At 39.5% G+C, this 12,384-nt stretch overlaps 1 protein-coding gene across 3 annotated transcripts in view; it reads left to right on the top strand.

Annotated features, from left to right (window-relative positions):
• SNAP25 (synaptosome associated protein 25) overlaps positions 1-11,309 on the top strand; it is an 80,310-nt gene extending 69,001 nt beyond the window's left edge. For all 3 annotated transcript variants that reach the window (XM_030872574.2, XM_030872573.2, XM_060285564.1), the window contains exons 6-8: positions 2,196-2,321; positions 4,850-4,994; positions 10,013-11,309. In XM_030872574.2, the coding sequence (XP_030728434.1) occupies positions 2,196-2,321; positions 4,850-4,994; positions 10,013-10,081 (340 nt within the window). In that variant the 3' untranslated portion in view covers positions 10,082-11,309. The remainder of the gene's footprint in view (positions 1-2,195; positions 2,322-4,849; positions 4,995-10,012) is intronic.
• The last annotated feature ends 1,075 nt before the right edge of the window (positions 11,310-12,384 follow it).

Raw genomic sequence — 12,384 nt, 5'->3', positions numbered from 1 at the left:
CACCCTTGAAATAAAATGTACCGCCATGGCCCACTGCTAATGAAGAAAGTCCAATAATTCACCAAAATGACATTGCTACGCATTCCAGTTAGTCAAGATTTAACTGTATATCCTTTTCAGTGGCCACTTGCCCCCAGGTGAGATGTCTACCTGCTTTGTGATGAATTTCACAGGTACATTTTCCCCATCCATCAACTGTATGTGGAGAAAAGGTGGAGGCAGGCCCCCTTCCCTCCCTGGGATGGATTCTAACGTTCAGATGAAATGACGACCCCTATGAATTCCACATACCAGTTGGCAGTAATTTCTTATTGCACAAGAGACCCTAACTGAGCTTCAAAGCTTGACTGAAGTGTTCCGTATTGTGTGTAAATAATGCTTTAAAAACCATGTGTCACAACGCAGTGGCTGGTGGTGCCCTGGACTCTCTGAGGGCTTCGCCCTGTCTCGGCATGTTTCGAAGGACTATGATAGATGTCCGGCAGTTATGTGAGTCTATGTGCAGCATTGTGGGTGCAGTGATTCGCCTTCGTTCAGAAACGCAAACTTTCCCACCCCCTTGACTCTGCCAAAGATGGTATACCAGACATTTTACATAGCAGAAAGCATCACAAGGTCCATATAACTTCTGTTAATGTGAGGATGGAGGAGATGGGGATTTGAAAAAAAACAACAACAACAAAACCAGACTCTAAACTCCATTAAATTAGATTTTGGATCCTATCCCACTAAGTGGGCCTCTGGCTCTTTAGAGCAGTGAATTCTGACTGCTCTAAGGCTGTGGTATTATACACTAGATTGTGGAAGTTGCTGAAATTCCATTTGTACAATTTTCCAATTTGTCTCCAAGGTTTCTTGGTCCCTAATCTTCAAATATTAGTATTAGAGCCAGTTTTAATAAATGGCTATGGTCCTACACTAAAAGAAAAAAAAAAGGTTAAATTCCGGTGTCTTATAATAGAAAATGTAAAAATGGGACCAAAGGAAGTTCTGTTCTTGGACTAAAAAGCATGTGGTTTCTACTATGCAAAGAACCTAAAAACATCTTTGATTGCTCAATTACAACACACCTACCAAAACACGCTGCACATGTTTCTATTGGGCACAACAGGTATGCCTGGATTTTAAGTTTTTCTCCAAGGCAGCTCAGTGAAATATGGCCTACGGAGACCACACCAGTTCCAGACCACTCTCCCCCACCACATCCCAGGACAGTTTGAAGTAGGAGTCTGTAACCACTCCCATCCTGCCCCTCAGCCCAACAAAGAAGCTATTGAACTGCGTTTCAAATCCTCATGAAGGCTATTACTGTCCTGCTGGTGCCTTTTTTGAGAATGGTCAACTTCTGGAGTAGTTTGGCTTAAATGAGAATGCTTCACTTTCTACTCATGCCTGTAGCTGGTGCATGAAGAAGATGTAGAGGGATTTCCCTTTTTGGTGCTAGATGGCTTGTTCTCTCTTCTATTTTCCTGCATTCATTTCACTACGCTTCTTTTACTTTTTGTCTCTGTGGACAAAGGTTTGTACATCGATTCTGGATGTATGGTAACTGTTTGGAAGTACCGATATATTATCTAATTCAAATCATTCTAGAGGCAACTCACAGACCATCACGCTTGGCCAACCACCAATCCTTTATGTTCTCCATGCAGAGTGGGAATGCTTGTTTCCACACATGCGTTGGGGGAAAACAATTAAGCAGGGAATCTTTGCATGATGGTGTGTAAAAACTTGGTCCAGTATGTTTTTCTTGATGACAGTGTGTTCCTGTGGTGTGATGTACACACTCTACTTGGCAGTCTTGTTTTGTGTCTGTCTGCCAGTATGTTTTTTCTGTGTGTTTTGTGTCTCAAAATATAACCGTGTCATTGAAATAGAACTGAATGTCCTCTAACTACCTTAATCCTTGTCTTAAATCCAACTAAACTACAAAAACAAACCAAAACAAGAACAACCCGCGGGCAAAGGTTGCCATCTCGACAATTGCAATTGACTTGATTGGAAATTAAATCCTGAGTAGCTGAGGCATGGTGGTGGCCAACTCTATAGGTCCAGATTATGATATATCGGTATTCTCTAATGCCTCGAATTAAAACTCATTCGCTTGGTTCAGTTCTTAGCTTGAAGAGGTAACCGTTGTTGTGAGCTTGATGCTCTGCCCCCTTTGCTTGTCACTCACCCTCTTTTTTGCATAGGCTTAAATCAAGCGATGCTTACAAAAAAGCCTGGGGCAATAATCAGGATGGAGTTGTGGCCAGCCAGCCTGCTCGTGTGGTGGACGAACGGGAGCAGATGGCCATCAGTGGTGGCTTCATCCGCAGGTGAGCCTTGTGCAGCCGGCGCTATGTAAGTTATCTACTTTTGAGTGACAAACCACCCCAAACTGAGTGGTTCTAAAACAACAACTAAGGAGTTCCCTGGTGGTCCAGTGGTTAGGACTCCTTGCTTTCAATCCCTGGTCGGGGAACTAAGATCCCACAGGCTGCGTGTAGAGGCCAAGAAAAAAAAAAATAATTTTTCTACTTCTGAACCTCTATGTTGGCTGAGTAGGTCTTCCAAAAGCCTCTCCTGGACTCACTCATTACATGCACCCGGGTGAGGGATGATCCAAGATGGCCCTCCTTGCTTGTCTGGTGGTTGGCTGGGGCTGTGAGTAGGGAGCATCCATTGTTTTCTATGTGGCCTCTCCAGCAGGAGAGCTGAGGTTTCTTGCATGGTGGTGGCAGCAACCCAAGGGGCAGGCTCTGATGAGCAAGCACTTATCAAGCCTTTGTCCACATTACATTGGACAAAGCAAGTCACATGACCACATCCAGCATCAGTGTGGCAGTAAACAGGTGTCTCATTCTGTGAGTTTAATTGGAACAGAACTTATGAAAGATTATTTACAGAGATGTGGGCAGGGTCAATAATAAGGAATGGCGAAGCACTTATGAACTAGGAATAGCAGGAAGAATCCTGAAAGGATAGGAGAGAGCTGTCACCAGAACCCAACTGTAGTTATGGCTATGGGCAGGGGCTGTGGGTTGAGATGCAGCCACTGTCAAACCCAACAGGAAACTAGAAAGGGAAATAAATGCCCCAACTCCTCAGTCTCTTGTCCTCCAGTCTCTCACTGGCCATTGGACAAAGCCTACTGGAGGGCAGAGTAAGAGAACCTGGGTGATAAGGTTGTAGAGAGGTCAGCCTCTCTGGGCAGAGAGCAAAGAAGGCCAGAGAGCAGATCTGGGGGTACAAGTAGAGAATAATGAGCAGACCTGAATTCTTATTTATCGTTTCTTTTGAGATCTGGAAGCAAAAGCTAACTTAAACATCTATTAAAAAATCTCAAGTCACACAGACCTGCCAACTCGGAACTAAAGTCTCAAGAGATCAGAAAATAGTAATAAGAACAAATATCTCTGTTGTTAAAAAGAAAAGGAAAAAAAACTATAACTTTTTACAGGTTACTACACTAGGACTTAGCAATGACTAGGGTTGCTGTTTGTACAGCCATCTATACCCAGGCCTTTGTAGCTGAGACTGCCAACAAACCAGATTCAAATGTCACTGCCATTTGTGTATAAAAATCTAGATATCTACCTAGAAATAACAGATGACAATTCTATTCATGTTTCTATTGCTCCAAGGGAAACCAGACCAGGGGTCCTCAATCCTGGCTGCACATTAGAATAACCTGAGCAATTTTTAAAAAGTATCAGTGCTTGGACTTAATCCACACCAATTGAATCATAATTTCTAGAAATGAGATCCAGGTATTAGTAGTTCTTAAAGCTCCTCAGGTGATTCTAATGTGCAAATAGGGCTGGGAACCCTGGAACCAGAAGTATGCCTTAGCTGCTGAAGATCATTTAAATAAGCTTCTTTTCTACAGAAGAAATCTAGGAAGTTCCCCTTTAATTTTATCTGGCCTGGACTGCTTTAAAAACGTTAGAGGGGCAGTTTGCATTGGGATTTACCATGGGGGATGGATTTTAACCCCTCTGAACATATTTTAGCTCATCACCATCTGTTGTAGAAAGATATTAGTTAGCCAGACATTCTGCAATAAGTACCTACTGTTTACAATAAAGAGTTAGTGCCTTCTTAACTTTCAAGCTGAGCTATGAAAAAAATGGAAAGGCACTTTGGATAAGGCACTTTGAGAGCCAATTCCTTCCTCCCCATTCAAACTGAAACAATAATCTTTTATCACAGTTTTCTTCCTTGAAATCAACCATTCACAATGCCACCAAAACCCCCATAGCATTGAAATCTGAGCAAGTAAAAATCATCTTGAACAAGTAACTCCCTTTGGAATTCTTGGGAGCAAACAGGATTAAGGGGAAGACGGTAATTCTCATTACTCTTCCCATTGATGTTGGTCCCAAATGGGGAAGAAGATGAGTGGAGAAATTCTCTGACTTAGTACAGTAGCTTTTGTTTCATTCTAAATTTGAGTCTTGGAGATTTTGACTGACACTTCAGAAAGAAAAATACAGTTTCTAACTAGTTCCATTCTCTGACCTGGAACCCTCCCAACTAATCCTCCCAGCTGATTTTACCCTTAAAAAAATGAAAATTGGGATAAACATATGAAGGGAGGAAATGATGTGTTGGTGGAAGCAAGAGAAGAAGATAAATTAATCTATTTAATATGCTTTCTTTAAAAATAGAAATGTAAGTGTTCAATAATGCACTTTAAAACATCATTTTCCAATGTACAACAGCGAACATGTGTTCTTGTATAGAATAGAAATTTTAAAAGAATAGGATTGATACCTAGAGGTCTACAGATTTTCCCTAAACTTTGAGTCCTTGGTATTTGAGGTTTTTTCCTATCTTCTAAAAACTGTTCTTTGATGCCCAGGGTAACAAATGATGCCCGAGAAAATGAAATGGATGAAAACCTGGAGCAGGTGAGCGGCATCATTGGAAACCTCCGTCACATGGCCCTGGATATGGGCAATGAGATCGATACACAGAACCGCCAGATCGACAGGATCATGGAGAAGGTGAGCATGTGGCATTCAGCAAGTTTCCATTGTTTATCACTTCCTCTGAAATAACCACCGAGGAAGTGCGAAGGGCATAACAAGACCCTCAAACCATGACTTTGGATTCAGACGTTGGTAGATAGACATTTTCCCTTAATTTTCTAAGACAAAAATCCAGCAACAGATAAGTAAGTAACAGGGTAGAATTTAATCTAGCAGATATTCCTCAGAGGAACCTTTGCTTCAGGCATTGTGCTAGGAATCAAAGGACATATTAAGATGAGAAAGACATCATCCCAACTGCCAAGAAACTCACAGCCTACAGAAGGCAGTGAGCTTTAGATGAAAATATAATTTGCCAAGAAAGCCACACATCAAATGCTAAATCATGTTAGATGAGGAAAGATTTCAAGGGTCAGGGGATGGGAAAATCTCCAAAAAAACGGTTGAATTTGAATTGAGTCCTAAAGGATGGTTAGGAGCTTGTCAGGTGGAGATGATGTAGGAACAGAATCAGGAAATGAGCAAAAGAATAGTTATTTTAGGTTAGCCAGATGATGAATATGAGCTTTGATTTTATAAGTGCCAGAGCTTTAATGACAGTTCAAAAAGTCCCAGATTCCATTTCCAGTTCAACAGTGCACATGTCCAGATCTCAAAGTAGGGAACATAATCTGATGAAGCTGCGTTCACATAAGGACACCAGGTGTCATGCTAAGACTGAGCCCCCTAGTGTCAACAAGAGGCATAAGGAAGAGTGGAGACAGTAGAATGGAAAAGGGTAGGTTTGGGCTTGAGATTAGGAGGAAACAGAAAGAAACACTGGAAAGCTCTTATATAAAGATTTGGGGCACCCAAACCTGGTATTCTACACTATGTAAATCTGATTCAGTCTCTATGTCTTTGTATTCCACTCCCTCCCCAATCAGTAGACTCCTAAATATTGCTTGTAATCTCTTAAAGGTGTCCAAATGCCAACAGGGAGAAATAGACACATTATGGGTTTAATGGTAATTGTGCATCTATAATCGATTCTACGTGGCTAATCTTATATTGTGTGAGTTTATTCCTTGGAAGATATTGAAGTTTTGAGGCTGAAACCCTGAGTTTCTTTTCAACAACTCATCCACTTTGGTAGGGGGAAGAAGGATGGTTTTTGAGATCTCTTGAATCATAAGGCTAAATACTCAATTTCTTAGTACCTAAGCATTCTCCACTGACTTGAGAAAGCAACGAGTAGACATAAAGGGAACGCTTTGCCCTATTGTGTTCTGTGCACTTTATATTAAAAATATTTGATTGCATAACACTTTGGTTAATCAATATTGAGCTACACAGATGTCAATGTTAGTTGACAAAATACTTGAGCTCTGCCTACTTTACAAGTCATGACATACTTATTATTGTTAAGAGCCTTTGATACGCTAAAGCTTTTAAAGCTTTTAAAGCAAATCAATAGATTTTCAGAACAATATTGGGGGTTTCATAAAGCACTAGAGCCAACAGAAATGGACCTAACCATTACGGCCCAGAAAAATGAACTAAGAAATAATTGCTGAACTACCTTCCAACAGGAAAATGATTTTTAAAAAATGAAGAGTAGTCATTTTCTATCAAAGGACCCAATTGACTCAGATGTAGGGAGATAATGTATCTCTAACTCACTTAGAGTCCTAGAAGGAGAAGTTCTACTAAAAGAGAGGGGTCAAATCTTTATTGATAGATCTGGGCTTTAAGCAAGCTGTTTTCCTGGAAAGGCAAGTGACATCTTAATTCTGCCGCTTTGTATTTCTAGTTCTCTTCTTTAGGAGAATACCTTTCATTCTGGGCCAAGTTTGCTATAAGAGCAAAGACATGTGCAGCTATAAGGTTTAATCAAAAGTCAGACAAGTGGATAGGAAATAGTCATTACAGTTTATATCATCCTTGAATGCTGAATTGCTTAAGAAGTAAGGTAGGGGTCTAGTTGCCATTGAGTAACTAGCCTTTTTTTCCCCTCAAAATAACAATGTGGATATGATTGAGATAAAGCCCATTTCAACTCAGCATTGCTCCAAATGATACATGTTACATGAGCTACAAAATTATTAGTAGACTTCTATCTTCTTGTGCAAGTTCTTACTTCTGATAACAGGAATGGTATGCAGAGGTCTCCTGCATATTTAAGATTAAATCACACTGTAGAACAAAAGAGAATCTTCTGATGTTTCTCCCATATTTTCTCGTGACTCCAACAGCAATCTTCACCCAACTTCATCAGTCATGATCCTTTCTCATCACTTCAGATAGCAGTGAAGTTTTGGGAGTCCAAAACAACCCAATTTTCAATACATCCTTACGGACTGTCAAGAAATTACTTTGTCTATTTTAAAACCTTGTTTTCTGATTTAGGATATTTATATATAGACAATCTTCTAAGGTTAAAAAGCTACGATTCTCTTAGAAAACTATTAAAACAGGGCAAGTTTATATCAGATCTTTATGGGAACTGTTGCTAAGGAAACAACTTAGTGATGTTCAAACTTGGACTTAAAGTTGTCAGTGGAAGATGCTACACACACATTGAAATACAGTGAAGTTGAAGCTTTAGCATTGCTCACATTCTCTCATCAACAAGGAAACATGGAATTTGAAAACTAAGATCTTGAGTACCAGCAAGGTTTTCCTGCTCACCAGCTTCATGACCTGGTTCCTCACCTGAAAGATGATAAGAGAACAGTGCAAATCTGGGGTCAGAACAGGCTGCCATGTGGGATAGTGAGTATCCACTTGTGGAAGTCTGAGCTGTGGCCTAAAATCTACCTGTCATGGTCTGAAGTTGAGATTTCCAGAGTGTTCAGAAGGGTGAACTAAATAGCTCCTTCTACCTCTCTTACTGGCTTTTTTCTTAGTCATCCTGGGTTTCTCACAAGGGCAAATCATGTACCATATCTTGAGTATATTAGCAAGTTTAGGATTCTTTACATAGAAATATGAAAGTTGGAATGGGATATATTGCATAAATAAAGTCCTAAAAAGCATATAAATAGAATAAACACAGACACATTCTCCAAATACCAGGAAGACATCTAAAATAAGATTATCTCAGGAGTTTTTTCTAAAAGCACTACTGTTATATAATATAATAAAGATATGGCACTTTTGTACTGTATGGGCTGGAATTTTGATATGCTTCAGAAATAATTCAGGTGGACATCACAGATGGCTGTTAAAGATAGGTCTGTTCCAGCTCCTCCCAGATCCTTTGAGGATATCCAAAGAGTAACCTCATGCTCTACTTCAAAATATCCTCTTGTACCATCATGTGAAGACTCATCAGTGCATTCTTAATGTAAGAAATCCTAGAATGTTTGCCTCCAGAAATGCTATCCATTTTTAAATGGATGATTTTTCTCATTTGAACAGTTCTCAAAGTTAAGTCTGGAAAAATAGAATAATCCAGTCTTCAGGAGCATTTCACACTGGTCTGAGCCTCTAATTTTCCTTTGTACCAAAGAGTCATTATTTCTGTAGCTGAAGAGGGAATACTTAAGAGCCAAGTAAAATTGGAGAGAATACCCATTTCCCAAATTAGGAACCTAAGGTCAAAAATATGAATCTATAGATCAAGGCAATCAAGGAAAATTAGTGTTCTATCTTATCTGTTTTGAAGTCAACACTTAATTATCCAAACAGATGGTAGGGAGCCATTGCCAGATAATTTAGAGTTATGGATAATCTAGAATTATTTTTTATTTTAACTTGGCAAATTTCTATTTGAATATTGATAACTCTAGTGTGCTGAGAATTCACAATTAAACTGACTAAAGAAGACACAACTTGGTGGAGATTGGAAAGCACCAAGCACAGTCATGGATGCAAAATCAGTAACTGTTGAGTAAATACTGGTTGATATAAAAACAGTCCAGTTTCCCTACACTGCCTCTCAGCTTCCTTCCCCTCTTCCCAGGCTGGAGAGGGACAGACAACATTACCAATCATAATAGAGGAAAACAACAGCCTAAAAAGAATTTTTGTCTTCCCTTCTACTTGCTGACTCATACATTTCTCAGTGGTGTCAGGAATAGTTTATTTTCTGGAGTTTAAAGGTATATCCAGGTAGCAGACCTGGGTTTCATGATGCATGCAGAGCAAAAGGTAGCTCAAGCAGTGAAGGGGTCAGTCAAGGCACAAAATGATAGTAAATGATCCCCTGCTAAAACAAGCCAGTTATAACTCATAAGAGTAAGTCTTCAGAAATGGGGCTAAACAATTATTAAACATCCTTAAAAGCAAACCACGTTTTCACCCAATAACAATAATTACAAGATAAGATATGTTGAGCCCTTAATTTTTGCAAAACATTATTCTAAACATACTATGTGTATAAACTCATTTCATCCTCATAGCAAACTTAAGTAGTAAAATGACTAACATAGTGACTACCAGTGTGGACGCTGACTCCAGGGTGCTGGCCTTCTGACTCTGGTTTCCTCATTTATTAGTTCTGTGACATTAGACAAATTGCCTAAATCCCCTCTGCTTAGTTTCCTCACTTGGTAAAAGGAGCTAATAACAGGATATACCTCATAGTTGATGTTGTCAAAGTTGAATGAGTGGAACTGTGCTCATTAGCAGTGTTCTTTATTATCCCCAGCTTATAAATGAGAAAGCTGAGGCCCTGAAATGTTAAGTAATTTTCCCAAAGTGACACTGCTAATAACTGTACAAATGGCAGGAATTCAACTCAATCCAACGGATGTGAATGCCTGCCATAGAAATCACTGGGTGTCATTCCAGAAGAGAAAGATAAATGATATAACTCTGCTCTCCATAGTAGGGAAAAGAATCATGAGAACTAAGATCAAGCTTCTGTGATCATGTCTAAGTCCAGCCATAAGCAATGGTTCTGGGAACACAAAAGGAGGCATGGTTCATTCTGATCAGGGAAGTCTCAAGATGCCTTCACCCAACAGGAGGAATTTGAACTAGACCCAGAAGGATGAATGGAATGTGGATGGGTAAACTGAATTCTGTTTTCTTTCCCCTTTCTCCAGGCTGATTCCAACAAAACCAGAATTGATGAGGCCAACCAACGTGCAACAAAGATGCTGGGGAGTGGTTAAATGTGCCCACCTGTGTCCTCTTCCAAATGCTGTCGGGCAAGATGGCACCTTCATGCTTTTTTCATGGTATTACCTAGTAGGTCTGCACACATGCACACATCAATCCGCCCCCATTGTGAATGTTGTCTTGTGTCATCCATCAGCCCAACAATACTACGTGTCTTTTGTTCTTTCTGGGTCTCTTTCTTTCCAAAGGCTGTATATAGTGGTCATTTGGTGGCTCTAACTCCCTACGTAAGATGTCTTGGGTTTCATTTTTTCCTTTTCTCTCCTCAGTGGCGTTTGCTGAATGACAACAATTTAGGAATGCTCAATGTGCTGTTGATTCTTTCAATACACAGTATTGTTCTTGTAAAACTGTGACATTCCACAGAGCTACTGCCACTGTCCTTTCTTTGGGTGTCAGGCTCTGAAACTCTCAAAATTTGCTGTCTTTGGTTCCTCACGGCTGTCATCTGTCTTTATGATTTCATGATTAGACAATGTGGAATTACATAACAGGCATTGCACTCAAAGTGATGTGATTTATGCATTTATGCATGAGAACTAAATAGATTTTTAGATTCCTACTTAAACAAAATATTTCCATGACAGTAGCATACTGATGAGAAAACACATACATAAAACAACAGCAACAACAGCAAAACAACAACAAAGCATGCTCAGTATTGAGACACTGTCAAGATTAAGTTATACCAGCAAAACTGCAATAGTGTCACTTTCTTTTTGTCAATATTTAGACTTACTAATCATAATCATCCTTTTTTTAAAAAAAATTGTTTTTAAAAAGATGGGCTAAACACGCTCACCATTGAACCATTTCCAGCAAAATATATGTTTGGCTGAAACTATGTCAAATGGATGTAATATAGGGTTTGTTTGCTGCTTTTGAAGGCTCTGTTTTGGAGAAAGCAACCTTGCTGTGAAACAGTGTGGAGATGTAAATTTTATAAGGCTGATTCTTATTAATCACCATTTCCCCTGTGGTTTGTTATCAGTACAATTCTCTGTTGCTTAATCTAGAGCTATGCACACCAAATTGCTGAGATGTTTAGTAGCTGATAAAGAAACCTTTAAAAAATAATATAAATGAATGAAATATAGATAAACTGTGAGATAAATATCATTACAGCATGTAATATTAAATTCCCCCTTGTCTTCTCTGTCAGTTTGTGATGTGATTGACATTTTGTAGCTAGTTTAAAATTATTAAAAATTATAGACTCCAGATGTCTGTTTTAATTTCTTCATGGACCCACTCACATGAGTGGATGCACTCACATGAGAAGAAGAAATCTGGATGGATGCACTCACATGAGAAGAAGAAATCTGGCTACTATCCCATTGCTCCTAAGAAGCCAGTTCTGTGTGCTGAGGACACTGCATGGAAAAAGCAAAGGTGTCCCTTCTAGACACGATCCAATGACAGCCAAAACTTGGCTTGATTTTTATAATCTGTTTCAGAAATGCTTGTGTGTAGGTTCAGTGTTGTCTGTGGGGAAATGTAGTTCAGCCAGAAGGCATAGAAAAAAATTCCATGGGAAAAATATCTGTGGTACTCAGACTTGGCTGTACATTGACTGAGGTATATCAGGTGTCAATCAACTCTCATCTTCCTTCCTCTCTCCAGTATCCCCACCAAATTTAGACCTCCACAACCACCACCACTGCTGCCCCCACTTTATTTAACAGCTTTATGGATGTGTCATAAAATTCACCCATTTAAAATGTATGATCCAATCGTTTTTAGTATATTCACAGAGTTGTGCAATCTAATTTTAGACTATTTTTATCATCCCAAAAAGAAAGCCCATACCTATTAGTAATCACTCCCATTCTACTTCCCTCAGCCATAGACAACCACTCATTTAAGTTCTGTCTATAGACTTGCCTATTCTGAACATTTCCTGTAAATGGAATTATACAATATAATGGAAGCCTTGTGACTGGCTTCTTTTATTTAGCATCATGGTTTCAACGTTCATCCATATTGTAGCATCTAACAGAGCTTCATTCCTTTTTATGGCCAAATAATATCCATTGTATGGAAAACACATTTTGTTTATCCATTCATCCACTGATGGCCATTTGCATGGCTTTCACTTTGGGGCTATGATGAGTTATGCTGCTGTGAACGTTCGTGCTCAAGTTTTTGGGCAAACATAAGTTTCATTGCTCTTGATATTACCACCTTCACCACCATCATTTCCTCTGCCACCAACACTTCTCCCACCATCACCTCCACCATAACCTATACCCTCCTACCTCCACCGTGACCACTGCTTCGACTACCACCACCTTGA

The sequence above is a fragment of the Globicephala melas genome, chromosome 15 (assembly GCF_963455315.2).
Source record: "Globicephala melas chromosome 15, mGloMel1.2, whole genome shotgun sequence".
Lineage (NCBI taxonomy): Eukaryota > Metazoa > Chordata > Mammalia > Artiodactyla > Delphinidae > Globicephala > Globicephala melas.
This window is presented reverse-complemented; position numbering and strand designations above follow the sequence as displayed.